Source organism: Acyrthosiphon pisum, chromosome A1 (genome assembly GCF_005508785.2).
Source record: "Acyrthosiphon pisum isolate AL4f chromosome A1, pea_aphid_22Mar2018_4r6ur, whole genome shotgun sequence".
NCBI lineage: Eukaryota > Metazoa > Arthropoda > Insecta > Hemiptera > Aphididae > Acyrthosiphon > Acyrthosiphon pisum.
This window is the reverse complement of record NC_042494.1, coordinates 161,568,713-161,584,146: the sequence shown is the minus strand read 5'-3', so window position 1 is coordinate 161,584,146 and position 15,434 is coordinate 161,568,713. Positions and strand designations below refer to the sequence as shown.

The window sequence follows — 15,434 nt, the reverse complement described above, 5'->3', positions numbered from 1 at the left end:
TTTTTATTATGAAATATGCAAGTTCGTGAAATAGATAGTTTTGAAATGATGAAGATTGGACGGTTTAAGACCTTTCTCGAGTATCTTATACTAGATATATATATTAGGTAATCAATTATAATTAGGTCAACTACAAATTATCACTAAGTTAAATGTAAAAAAAAAAACCATAAAACAATAAACAATTTATTGAATTATAACGAGTAATATTAACCTTCGATCAGTCGAATTAAATAATATTAATGACCTAATTATTCTTAAAATCAAAATGCTCAAATCAACTATGAAATTAGTTATATTTTACTCATTGTCATTGTCTTTGTTTTTTGAACAAATCTTATTCCAAAATGTCAAAAAATAAATACTATCAATTTTGTTGTAAAATGTCGTTATTATACATATGTAGTTGTAAAACTATAAAAGATCGTTCTGCGTCCAAATTACATAGGTTAGGTAACAATTAGTATTTAGTACGGTACACAATGAATTGTTTTTACACTTTATTATTATAAAATATATTTACAATACTATAGCCTAATATACCTACGTAATTGTGAATATTTTCGAATTTTGATATATAGGAATAAAAATCAGTTTAAGCAAACAAGTTCTTTTCGAAAAATGTTGCGCCAACGTGATTTGGCGGTATTCTTTGATCTGGCTCGATTATAGACATCAAATCAATATTATTTAATTTCCATTAAATATTATAAATAATAATAACCAGTGGCGTGCCCAGGACTTTTCGATGGTGGGTGAGTGATGTTATAAGTAATAGTACATTATGGGACGATGGAGTGGGGTATAACCCCTAACCCTCCTACTGGGTGGCATGCCACTGATAATAACTTAGTAGTGTAGTTGTACTACGTAGTATCAATTATGATTTAACAATCATACGAGCTATTGTATGCACCACGATTATAATATGTGTCCATCGTAGTTGTATTATAATGATAATGTACATTTTAACACGTTGAAATTGATTAGACATTTGGACATGATAATATCATTCATTGTTATGTGTATACTCGTTTATTATGATATAATTGTAGTCGCGACTGATACACAAAACAAGCAACTATAATATTATGTTTGGTTCAGCACGCTTCCAACTCGTGAAGGATGTTCTGTTCCTCCTTGGTTTTTTTTTTTTATTACAATATAATAATACAGCAATAAACGAAAATGTCAACATGAATATTATGTATATTATTATCATAATATGATACGCCACACAGTTAAAAATATACTCAATTAATCTATGCGACAGTCGACGGTATATTAATAACTAATTCTATCTATATTATAAGTTCGATTATTCGCACACTTGAAACAGATCAGCGGTGTATTAATCAAATAATAATTAAGCAAATATTATAATGTTATTACTATTATATAATATAGTAATATTAATTGTTATGTTATTTTTTTTCGCAGGTGAAAATCAACAACTATTCGTAAACAATAATACTATTCGGTCGGCTTTTATGTAAGTGCTGAACGAACTCGTAAAAATAAATAAACTTATTATGATTTGAACGAGATCGAGATAACGGCACTTCGATCAAATTGAAATGTGATTTATTTCGATTTAATTTCTTATCGTTGTTCTCACACACACACTCCCGCATAATAATTATGTATAATAAATTATATTATACTCGTCATGATCACCGCCGCCGCCGCCAAACGATAACGTTTAATGTGAACGCGTTTTCGATAAAAAAAAAAGTTGATCGTTGTTAAGACCACCGGTGATTACCGCGAGATCGAGAGCATATTATTAGTACTGTAGCATCAACAACAACAATATCACTCATCGAAATAGTTCAGTCGAACCGCGGACACCCACTCGAGCGGTCACGTTTCGTATACGTCCTTATTGCACGCATCACCACAATTATTAATTTACACGACAACGTTATGCCCGTGTGACGTGTAACGATAAATCGATCTTGGCTGGTGCGGTGCACCACCTACAACACGTCTTGTAGTGCAAGAGGGCGATGTCGTTTATACGCGGCCTGGCGGCCCACGTGTCCGTAGAACCGGTGGTGTTTTTCTACTTCGTCGCGATGGTGTTCTCGGGGTGCCTGAGCACCAACCTGCTGCTGTACAAGGCGTGCGACCCGACGGGCGCGATGGCCGCCCGAGTGGGCTCGAAGTGCCAGGACGAGGCGACCGCGCAGCACGTGGTGGCGCCGATCAACGGCTGGAAAGCGCTCGTCCAGCACCTGGTGCCTATCGCGCTGGCCATGGCCGCGGGCACGTGGAGCGACCGGCACAACCGCCGCCGCCGGCCACTGGTCATTCTGCCGATCGCCGGTCAGATATTGGCGGACGCTCTGTCACTGTACTGCACCATCGTGTGGTCGGTGTCGCCGGCAATTACGGCCGCGGCACAGGCCGCCGCGCTGTCACTGACCGGCGGCCCACCGATGCTGTTCAACGGCATCAATTCGTACGTGGCCGACACGACCACAGACGAGTGGCGGACGGTCAAGTACGGCGTGGTTGGCGGCACCATAGCCGTGGGTGGCATACTGGGAATGCTCGTCTACGGGTTCGTGGTGGTCAACGTGGGCTTCGCCTCCGCATACGTGGTGTCCATCGTCCTGGGCCTGACCGCACTCGCCCTCACGTTCGTATTCATCGACGACGGCGGCAGTGCCCTGCGCCGAGCGTCAAACACCGCCGACCAGCTGCCGCTGTACCAGGACGTCGTCCGGGCCGTCAACCCGTTGGACGTGCTTCGCAACTGTTACCGCGTGCTGGCCAAGACGCGTCCGGGCCACGGCAAGCTGCTCCTGTGCCTAGTCGTGTTCGTGTGCGCGCCGCTCACGTGCGTGCCACTGGAGGGTGAGTTACCCACCATATATTTTAACGTACCTATAAAATATGCTTACTTACATAGCTACTCAACATAATATAATATTATGCAGGAGAGGGGTGGACAGTTAAGTGTTACGATAGTATGCACCCAGTGGCGTAATCACCTGATAGCATTGGCACCCCCTGGTATTATGTAACAGGTGTAATGATAATATGCTTTTTCACCTGCAGAAACTGAACTAACTATATAAATTATAATCCTATTAAAATTCAATATCGTTTCGTTGATTTGTTTAATTTTTTTATAAATGGTAACACAATTGAACAATTTATAACAAAACAACGTTATGTTATAATATAGCTATCACTTGCCTATCTATTATATCCCGATAGCCGTTGTGATCATCATAGTTACGGTAGCGAAACGAACGTAAAATAACCAATAAGCGCCTCAAGTTGACCCACCCACGCACCAACAATTTATAATAATCATAAATACTACTAGTATTACTATATAATTACTATTTTATATAATTATTAATTAGTAAATAATATTGTTTTTCACTTTCACACCCACCAACCCACCCTTAAATATTAAAGAAAATTAAGAATCAACCACTTCTCAAAGACTACGTTCGTTTGCCATTATGATTCATAACCTTAGTCTTGACTACATTTTCCAAAATAAAATTTTTTATTATGTATAATTTATATACAGACCATTGTAATATATATTATAATAACATTTTTATATACCTAGTTCAATGTTACAGACTTAGGTACAGTGTTTAAAATAATATACAGACTTTGATATTTGTAAATGTTATCAAATACAAAAAGCTAGTATTCGAGCAAATCGATTGGCTTTAAATATGACTTAATTTGTTTTATGATTATTGAATCAATAAAAAATTTTCACCAGCTGAAATTTAATGGAATTACGTTCAATGTACATACCAAATTATCATAGTCAGTATTTGAACAAATAGTTTTTTTTTCAAGTGCAATTCGTTTAAGGTTAAGACTTGATTGATATTTGATTATCGCTTAATACATATTATGCCTATAATAATTAGTATTATAATATTGTATATAGCAGGCTATAATACAAGTGTTATCTAATAGTATTAGAGTACAATCTATACACGTTAAACGTTTGGTAGTCTTAAATTGTACCTTTCTAAGTATAATTAAACATTTAACTATTATAGTATCCTAAATAACAGCTGTAGGTTAACATTTTTACTAAATGTATTCGGCCTCAAAATTAAAAATTAAGTGTTAATTTTTAAAATTTAAAAATCCAAAATATAAGTAGGCACTCCATCAAACTTAAAAACCAAAATTAGGAAATTAGGAAATTTGTAAATTATCTATTAAACATACGTGTACAAGGTCACTCATATATTTACCTTATATCAACAACAGGTGTTAACCAAACATATGGTTGTTAACAATATTCCATAAAGCATAATATTAGGTATAACATATTTTACTTACTTTTTTTAAATTTGACAACACAACATTGGAATGCAATAATGCATCTATCGATACAGACTCAAAAGGCAGAATAGAACTACATACTATAATATAATACGATGGTTTATAAGTGATCACATTTTTGGATTAGTGTCATAGGTTATTCTTTACTCTCACTCCACAAAGTCCAACTATAATTGCACATCAAATTTTCTTGTTGTATGATACCTAACTAGAAACTACATGAATGCATATTGTAGATTTTTGAATTTTTCTATTATACCTAATAAAACAAAAATCCGCTGCTGAGTGCCTACCCATAAATGTTAACCTCTTGTCACTTATACCAATTAACTATCAAATGTAGGTACTTATTATACTTGTTGTAACAGTATAGATCTGTAGAATGATGGCAATTGGCAGAAGTTGATATGTACATTTTCTGAACTAGTTTTTCCGGTACATATATTTTCAAATAATGACATATCAGTTTTGGTCTTTGCACATATATGACGCCACACACATAATAGAGACATATCATATTTTGCCACCACTTGAAATATACGATTTCCAAACAATTTAAATGGTAATTCAAAAATTAACAAAATGTACATATTAGCTTCAGCCATTATTCCACAGAGATTATAAATCGTTTTAAAAAAAAAAATATTTTTTTAAAAAACCTAAGAGCTCGCTCTGCTATATAGTAAATTTCTAGTATACATCGTCATTGAGTAGGATAGTCTAGTTCTAAGAATAGAAGTATGTGTTAAGATTAAAAATTTCTGTTGTCCTGATTATTTTGAAAAATATTGGGAAATTTTACTTTTGTTTACACGAAGTACCAACTAGATTAAATTTAAAATTTAAATAAAATTGAAGATTGAAGCATTTTTAGTGTTAAAAGTTCATGAAACCAATACATTCATCACTCCGCTCAAAATCTAAAGGAATGATAAAACTATTATAAACATAATAAATTAGAATTTCATAAAATAATACATTTCAATTTAAAACAAGCTGTATATAATTAATGCTACATTTAACTTACTGTATACTAATACATAATATAAAATATATTTTATGGCTTTTAAATGTGTGTAAGTTGTTGCTATATTATATTATATATATTACCTACCTACTTCCTATTACCTATAAGTTACATAACACAGCTACATTTTATCAGAATATAATATAATATAGTGCAGCCACAGCCCACTGATATAATACATTATTTTATATTTTCTGTGTACCCCTGGTCATTGCTATACTATTCATTAATTTTATCTTCTTAAAATATGCCCATTGCTCATACATAATTAATTTCATATTCATATATATATCCATCAACAAAAACGATAAGTATTTGATCATCACTTTACAAGGACTAAAATTATGGACGAGTTATCTTTAAAAAAATTTTAAAAAACTCAGGTAGACTATTTATTATTATTCAATATACATTGTTAATATATATAATATATATAAATATATATCACATAATTGATAATATTATATTATACGTTGATACGTGTGTCTAAGCAAAGGACATTTCGATGAGTCATAAAAAATAAAATTAATTCGATAAAAACGAGTATGTAAGCATCTCGTTTAAGTTAAGGTCGTTTCGAAAGATTGTTTGTATAGTTTTACAAGATGGTCGAAACTTTCGATCAAAAATGTGCTACATAAAACTTTAGTCATTAATTCACTTAATGTACACATTATATTAGGTATAGGTATGCCTTGAGGAAATAACCCGATCTACAATTTATTAATTATAAATCAATTATGATACTTCGTATACAAATATAAATTATAATTATGAAAAATATATAGGTACATTGATAATGTTCCTACCAAATTCCTTTGATTTTAATTAGATTTATGTTAAAAGTCTAAGTACCTAAAGGTAATAGTTATTTTTCATTGTGAAATGGTGAATGGTCATATGTAATTAGATTGATAATATTTAGCACGTCCGGTATATTCGGTCCAATATTATATTAGGATTTAGGTGCCATGCGATTGATTTTCTTATTGATATTCTGACCGGCATTTATAAATTGAATTAAATACGTAACTAATACGAAAAGTTATACGAATTATTTGTATACAACATAAACTACTGTAATTTTTTTTTTATCCAATACATTTGATAAAAGATCAATTTAAAGATGTTGACAAAAAACTAAAACAGAATCAATAAGGTTTTATTGTTTGTCAATGTTCTTTGATTACAATATAATTGTTCATAGTTCAATAATTTATTGTGAATGACATAAATCGTTTAAAATTATCAATACCTACAAAACATTTTGTAAAATTCAAGAACTACAGATTATAACAAATATGACGTCATTACGATTTGGCTATAGTCTTATGAATTATTATCGTTGTTATATTTTATTCGGGTATAAAAACATTGTTATTAAAATAATATTTTCCACTGTCATTAAATCAAATTAGTAAATAGTTGTTTATCTAATATAGTTCTTTAGATTAATTTTTTAATACGCAAAACCAGTAGATAATTGATATTAAATTAGTGAAAACTAAAATATAATATTGTTCATCTTCTTCTTCTGCTTTATTATGTAGCCTTACAACTCTGTAAGAGTTTTAGCCGCCACCGTCACCAACCTCCAATATTCACAATTGTGGATTTTGTCCTCCTATTCCGTTGCATCTAGATTATCTAGATCTGGACGCACTCCGTCAATTCATCGTTTCTTAGGCCTAACTCTAGGTATCCTTCCTGTTGTTTTGTACTCAAATTCCGCATACCTACATACAGGTTTCTTCTCTTCTCGTATTCTGTCCAAGCCGCCACTGGATTCTTTGTCACTTCGCGTGGCTTGTTATGTAAGGCACTTTGGTGATTTCCCTTATTTCCGCGTTTTTCCTTTTTCGCCATCCATTTATTGTATTGTCAAACACGGGGCCCAATATTTTTCTTAGCACTTTGTTCCCAAAACTTCTAATTTCCGTTTAGTTTGCACTGTCATCGGACAAACTTCACAAACATATAGGTTAATGTTTGTCTTATAATAGGCATATACATGGGTATTGTTGTGCCTCTAGGGAATAGTTTTTATTTGAAATATTTAATCAGTGCAAAGAAAGCTCTTTCCGCTTTGAGTATACCACTGACTATTTCAGTGTTCCAGTCGTTGTTGTTAGTAATTGTAACTCCTAAATACTTATTAAACTTTGGGTTTTCTCAAACACGCAGTAAAAATATGATGTTACAAATTAATAATTAAGAAACATATTTACTATTTGCAGTGGCATATCTACGAGGAGAGGGGGAATGGGGGGGGGTCATACCCCCCCCTTTAAGGACCAAATTTTGTACGCAATAATATAACATGTATATTAATAATAATATGAATATAATAGGTGTAATATACTTCATGTATATTAAAAATTGTATGTCCGCCACCTTGAAAAAATCCTTTATAGGATACGCTACTCACTATTTGTGTCTTAAACATATTATCAAATTATAATAGGTACTGAAATTAATAAAAAAATATCTAACAAACAAACCTATTATATTTGTTCAACGTTGTAGGTAGGTACTTGGTTATAAAAAAACTTATTTTAATACTTATTGTTGGGAAATATAAGTACCTAAATAATAAATTTAATAATATTAAATTACATTTTTAGGAGAAATGTCAGTATTATATCTATATTTGAGGTATAAATTTCAATGGAATGAAGTAGACTTTAGTATTTTCAATGCTTACCAGATGTCCATCGTATTAATAGGTAAGTTTAAGTTATAATAACAATTAATAAATAATATCTAGATACCTAGTACTTAAAAATTGCAAATCTAATAATTACCGATCTGTAAATTATTACAATATATCGAAAACATATTCAATAAAAACAGTCATAATATTTCAGAAAGAAAAACAAAATTAAAAATGTATTAAAATAAATATTTTTTTATTGCTTATTATATTCTAGTAAAAATTATTGACTTTAATAATATAATATGCTGTAATTTGTGAGTCATTTAATCAGTTATAATTTATGTATATTTTGTATTTTATTACAATATTTTATTGTTGTTTAATTTTTAAACAACAATAACAAATATAACAAATTATCGTTATTGTTTATATTCTATAAACACTATAATAAATTATAATTATTTTATTTACAATATAGTTTGTTTTTACAGGCACATTGTTTGCACTAGGCATTTTAAGCTACAAGTTTCGAATGAACGATGCGTTAATTGGTACGATTGCTTCGGTATTTGATCTTTTAGCTGCGGTAGCTTTCTTTTTAGTTTCCGAATCATGGCAACTATTTTTAGGTAAGTATTACCGCAAAAAATCGAAATGGTGCAACGACTGTGTTAAAATAATAAAATAATAATTTGTAATTTTACAGTTCCACCGTTAGAACTCTTTAGGGGTGCAGCTTTGGCATTAACTAGTTCTATAGCTTCAAAATGCGTTGGATCTGATGAATTGGGTGATTATATAATATGATATATATATTAATGAAATTAACTACCTACTATAGACATGTTTACGATCTCAAGTAGTTCAACTTTAACACAGTTTTTTATGTATACGTTGCACCAGGTGCTATGAATTCAGTGAAATTATTGATGGAAAGTACGATGAAAAGTGGATTTCTACCATTATACAATTTTATTTACAACCATACATTTGAATCGATGCCCAGCGCATTTTTTATAATCAGTATTGTCCTAACAACTCCGCTCATATTCATTTTTTAGTAAGTACCTACCTATTTGTTCATTATTATTTTATCTGTTTATTCAGTTTTTATTATAAATTGTATCTATATGTGCGATATAATAGGTACCTACCTACGCATAGATTAAACTATCTTATACTTGTGATTTCTCTGTACATGCAATTAACAATCATGTAATTAAAAAATGATTAAGACGATGGCTTTACTATATATTTTTGGTTCACTTTTTCAGTTTGATATATTACTTAAACGGAAACCAAAAATCGTACACTGTCGACAACGTCCATGATGAAAATAAAAAACCAAATAACGAAATCGCACCAATCAACGACCGCAACGTAATTAGTTACCATATTTAGTGGGATATTACTTATAACAATAACAAAACGTTTGTAAGACTTATTATGTATAATATTTTAATATAGGTATAATAATATTATAATAATAATAATAATAATAAAGTGATTCAATATCTTAATTTAACTTATGTTCTCTTAAGAAAATTATCACTTATTGTTCATGTATACACTATGTAAATATTATCATATTATATTATATTATTAGGTATGTTAGAATATAATCAAAAATCAAATTTTTAAATAATTGTAATTCATATTTTATATTTATTAGAAATAATATATAAAATATTTAATTTATATCTATACGTAGTTGATAAATTAAAAACTATCAGTCGGACAACCGTTTAGAGAGGTCTAGATTTGTACTTCATACGTTACAATATTTCAGCACTTATTGGTTTTATTTTAACTGATAAGTAACAAATGATGAGTAATAGAAAAAAAATTTTATCTAGATAAAAATTACTGATTTATATCATATACCTTAATATTATACTACGATCTATGATTGTATATTGTATAATATTTTATCTTCATCAAGATAATTATTCTACTAATCAATTATCTCTTATATCTTTATATAAATATTTTAAAATAAATATATAGTGCTGTCAGTGATCAAACAAATTTTTAATTATAATATAATAAAAACGTATTGGACATTGTTATCTAGCGGCTAAAAATGCAACAGTCACGATCAACAGATACGGCGGTAGATAGCACTGCTATCATCGTCTCAATATATTAAGTAGTCACCACTCACTCAAAAGTACTGCGCCAACACGATCAACACGATCGGACTAAATTAGTATCAAATAATAAATATAATTAAATATAATTAAATATCATCTATCTGGACCAGTGGCGTATTTCGGAATTTGTTATGGGGAGGGACCAGATAATTTTCAGAAAACAGAACTGTGGGGGGCAAAGACACCCTAACCACCAAATTATTACCACCCTTTATTAAATAAATATACCATATTATGTATAAGACGATTTGAAATGTTTGAGTTTTTAATTATTAAATAATAATAATATATACAAAACAAATTTAAAAAAAGCGGGTAAGTAGATGTCGCTCTGCTGTATAGTAGGTTACAAGTGGATCAATGTATAAAGGATTGTATTAAACTTGAATTCAATGATATAATTGTATAATAAAAACGAGTGGAGACGGTTTGTCAGTCTGGATATTTTATATTGTTATTATTTATTATATCATGTAGGTAAGTTGAATTAATATTGGATATTATAATTTTTATTCGTTTCTATGGTGATAAACAAAGCGTTAGAAATTAAAATCGGTTTTTCGTAATTTTTCGGTGGTTTTTCCAGTGGCATTAAATAGCTATTGAGAAAATCAAAAAATGACCTTCTTAAAGTACCATCTTGATCCAATTTTCTAAAAGATAAGGTACTATATATTGAAATCGAAGCACTCCTTCTGGTAGAAATTATGTATACAGGATAAAAAAAAATAAACACCATTGTAAAACCAATAGCTTCCTCGCTCCGCTCAGGATCTAATATAGTTATGTCATAACATAACTTTTATAAAAATATTTCCTAAAATACATTACTTTATTCATAGTTGATCTTAGATAACTTTTCAACCTTTTTAAGGTTGAAAAGGATCTCTGTGGAGTGGCTGTAGATACTGGCAATGTACAAGACTACAAAATATTTGAATTAAAAAATGAACTCGGTATTTTGCAACCATTTTCGGTACCAAACTAATAAAAAAAATCATGATATTAATTGAAAATGTTGATAACTGAAGCTTCGAAATTGTTTTACAAAATCTTTCGTATCGTATGATAAAATTAGTTTATCTTAACCATGTAAAAATACAACATTTAACATGTACGAAACACGAGTCAATGGGGGGGGGGGGGTCCGAACCTCTTAGACCCCCCCGTAAATACGCCACTGATCTGAACCAATGACCATGAACGTAACATGGAGGAAATTTTTGGGAACTATAGTCATCACTCTAAAATACTATAGTCCCACTTCACATTTCCACTATTATCAATCTTTAACTTATTATGTGTGTAATTCATTAATATTTTCTTGATACTTTATATTCAGTGCCAATGAATAATAATTTATATATAGGTACTCTATAATGATTATATATACTTTATTGTTTTTTCAATAATAATTAGTTGGGTATCTACTTGGATGTACCTATTATTAATTCTCTAGACGACACCTAATGTGCAGCAGAGTATGATCCACTTAGCCGCTTTTTTGAAATTTCAAAGTTTATAACCACAATCCACAGCGAGGATGAAATATAAAATATTGTTGGTAATGTACAGTGGACACGATGTAGATAAAACTACGAGTGTAATCACTCGACGTCGAAAAGTAAGTATAGTAATTTAACATCATTTAGTTCAGGTTAGGTTAGAAATTTGTACATATTATAGATTTAAATCACGATATTTTTTTTATGCTCAGATATTCCCTTTCCTAGTAAATTTTGACATTTCATAAATTTAACTTACCATTCTTGTAAGTTTCCCAGCCAAGTTATAAAGTTTTGTGGAATATTCGTCAACCGCAAAAATAAAAAAACCACGGTTTTAGTTCTTGAGAACGGTTTTCTAAATTTTCTGGTTTTGGTTTAGGTTTTAAAATCGGTTTTTAAAATTTTTTGGTTTTGGTTTCGGTTTCAAAAAAGTTTTTTCAAATATTTTATCGGTTTAAAGAACAGTTTTAGAAAATTTTCGGTTTTGGTTTTTGGAACGGTTTTTAAAAATTTCCATTTTATTTTCCTATCTAATTACTGTAGACTCGATTTGTATTATCTATTAACTATTATAAGGGTCGAGTCTAAAGCCCTGAAATTTGGCTACTTTGTATAATTAGTGTACAATATACGATATCACAAATTTACGTTCAGCAGAACTAATTTCGGGTTATTAACTACTTTTGCCTACTTTTGCATTCGATATAATATTATGTTGTCATATTATGGTTGAGATCATTATCGATTACATTAATATTTAATTGTATATTACAATAACATCACACTATATTATTTGTATTTGCAATTTTGAATCATAAATTTAGTAATAAATAATAATATATATTATATATATTAATATTTCGTAATACTCAGTAATTTTATTGCATCGCGGGATTTTATCAATAAATCCGAACATAATAATTTCTTCGTATAAAAATACTAGAATTACAAATAGTATAATTAACTTAATGAAATTCAAAGAACCGACATTAGCTTATAATTTTAATCGGTTTTTCAAGAACGGTACAAGAACGGTTTTTCAATTCTATGGTTTCGGTTTGGGTTTTGAAAACGGTTTTTTAAAGCTTTTGGTTCCGGTTCCAGTTCCGGTGTTTAGAAATGAGAAAACCGCGGTTTTAACCGGTTTTTTGGAACCATACCTACGTATGTCCAAATATCAGCAACAGCCGATTTCCCCACCACCTTGATAAAAAAATTCACTTTTTCAAACAATATTTTGTGTGAAAAGCAAGTACAGTTTGGAAATTCGCTCGACACCCTTTCCCCCTCAAAATCAAAATTACATACCTAGGTTGCATATTATGAAACAAGACTTTCCACCCCTTTCCTAGTAAATATATACCATATTTCTTCCAACTGACGGTCTGTTAGCCTTATTAGTTATTACTAATAGTATATTAGATGATATTATTGTGGTTAAAGTAATTTATTTTACAATTAGATATTAATACAACAGTTGTAAGCTGAATTCATTTTTGCCAAAAAAACTACATTTGAAAAATATGTCATTGTGTGTATAAATTATAAAATATAATAATATACTCTAAAGTCTAAATGTTTCATATACCCACGAATAATGTTTTTAAATGACAAAAATTACTAAAATCGTTATTCTTGATTTTATTTGTAATTTCATCCAAATTTTAATTTAAAATGTCTGTAAAAAATAACTGTGTTTACATATCATTTTTTTGTTACAGCATGAACTATTTATGAAAATTCTTGTTTTAAATTTTCAATCATTAGCTATAAAAATTGAACATTTTATAATTTATTAACTACAAAATAATATTTGAAAATGTTTGAGATTATTTAAATTTTGTCAAAATCTGAACTTTAAATAGGTACTTTAAAAAAAAACGTTCCATATTATGTATGGGAATTTTTTAATTTTTATCCTTTTAAATTACCAACCAGATTCACTTTCCTACCAGAAAGGATGTTGTTGAAGAAAATCGAAGCATTGTTATAATGTTACTGTCCCAAAAAGTGATGAAAAAGACAAAAAAAAAAAAAAAATTTTAAAAAAACACATAATTGTTAGATTAATGAGCTAACAATAAAAAATGTTATAGATATATGCAGTATGTACAAGTCACAACTCAATAAATTATATGTAAAAGGAAAAATGAAAAAATACTGAGAACAAAATAATATATTATATTATAAGATAATATCAATTAATATATCTTTCGAACAAAAGTTATTTCATTTTTCAGGTCTTCCTGTTCACGCCGTGGTCATGCAGTAATTATTATTATAAAAGTATTTTATAAATAATATTAATTATAATATTTTAAGAACACAATGTCCAGTACAGAAAAATCACACAAGCAACGAACGAAAATAAAAACGTACTTCCTATTAAAATGATACCCACCATAGTCCGTAATGACTTTCAGCAATTATTAGTATATTCGATTCAAAGTAAAGGTGTGTTATGGACATACATTATTCTATTAGCAAGGCAACTTTCGACGTTTTTATCGATTTTGGGAAAATAAAATAATTTTTCAGTAATTCTTAATTAGTAGGTATACAACAACTGTTATTTTGTAATATTAATTCTCATTATATTTTTAATCTTTTTTTCAATAATTGCCATTTCCTCGAATCTAGATAGGTACACTAATGTGTTTTCGGGAAAAAAAAATTGCAAGAATGCAAGACCAAGACCAATTTTGATCATCACTAGCATAGAACAATGTTATAGAATATAAACTATAATAGACTATACATATTTTAATCTACATAAAATTTTGAGAATTTCACTGTGTATGGTAAATATTAATGTACAAAATTATATCTTCGAATAAAGTTTTTCGAATTACCTACAACAAAATAGGTATAAAATACGTGTATAAACTATATATAAACAATAGTTTTTTGACCATCATCAAATGACAAATTTAGAAAAAAATCCATTTACATTTTTTTATCGTTATTGAATTTTATGATCGCATTTTCATTAATGACATCAAAATATAGGTACTTAATCACATCTCACTTTTAGATTCTGAGCGGAGCGAGGGATCTAGTGGTTTTACAATGGTGTTTATTTCTTTTCTATCCTGTATACAACATTTCTACCAGAAGGAGTGCTTCGATTTTAACATTAAAATATCTTATCTTTTAGCAAATTGGATCAAGATGGTAGGTACCTACTTTAAAAAGGTCATTTTTCGATTTTCTCAATAGTTATTTAATGACCACCGATAAATTACAAAAAACCACTAAAAATGGGATTTTAATTTCTATCGCTTTGTTTATAATAATAATAATATTTTCTTTATTACGGAAATAAATTCCAATTACAGTTTTTTTTTTCTATAATAATATGTATATAATATTATATTATCTAAGTACTTTTCGGTGATTTATATATAACAATAATAATAATATAAATAACAAGAATAATAATAGTAATAATAATAATAATAAATGAAGAAATAGGTATTATTTGGTATTAATATCATACATTATAATATTTAAATTTATAAAATAAAAACAAGATGAAATAAAAACAAGATATTTATTACGCTTCTATTGAACTATTATAGTAGGTACCTTATTTGTTATGTATTTCTTAAAACATTTGCCATAAACAATATTTAAAGAATTACAAAAAAAATCAATATTTTTTATTGAGTTAACCTGCGGACATTAAAATATTGGATGGAGAATTTTTGCATATTAATTTTTAGTTGAATGTTTTGTGTAGAATAAATTTG

At 29.4% G+C, this 15,434-nt stretch overlaps 1 protein-coding gene across 1 annotated transcript in view; it reads left to right on the top strand.

The window, feature by feature from the left end:
- LOC100165800 (hippocampus abundant transcript 1 protein) overlaps positions 1-10,040 on the top strand; it is a 16,839-nt gene extending 6,799 nt beyond the window's left edge. Inside the window, exons 2-7 of the mRNA XM_001949522.5 lie at positions 1,441-2,862; positions 7,990-8,091; positions 8,513-8,650; positions 8,728-8,811; positions 8,925-9,081; positions 9,296-10,040. Coding sequence (XP_001949557.2) covers positions 2,010-2,862; positions 7,990-8,091; positions 8,513-8,650; positions 8,728-8,811; positions 8,925-9,081; positions 9,296-9,422 — 1,461 coding nt within the window. The 5' untranslated portion in view covers positions 1,441-2,009 and the 3' untranslated portion in view covers positions 9,423-10,040. The remainder of the gene's footprint in view (positions 1-1,440; positions 2,863-7,989; positions 8,092-8,512; positions 8,651-8,727; positions 8,812-8,924; positions 9,082-9,295) is intronic.
- The last annotated feature ends 5,394 nt before the right edge of the window (positions 10,041-15,434 follow it).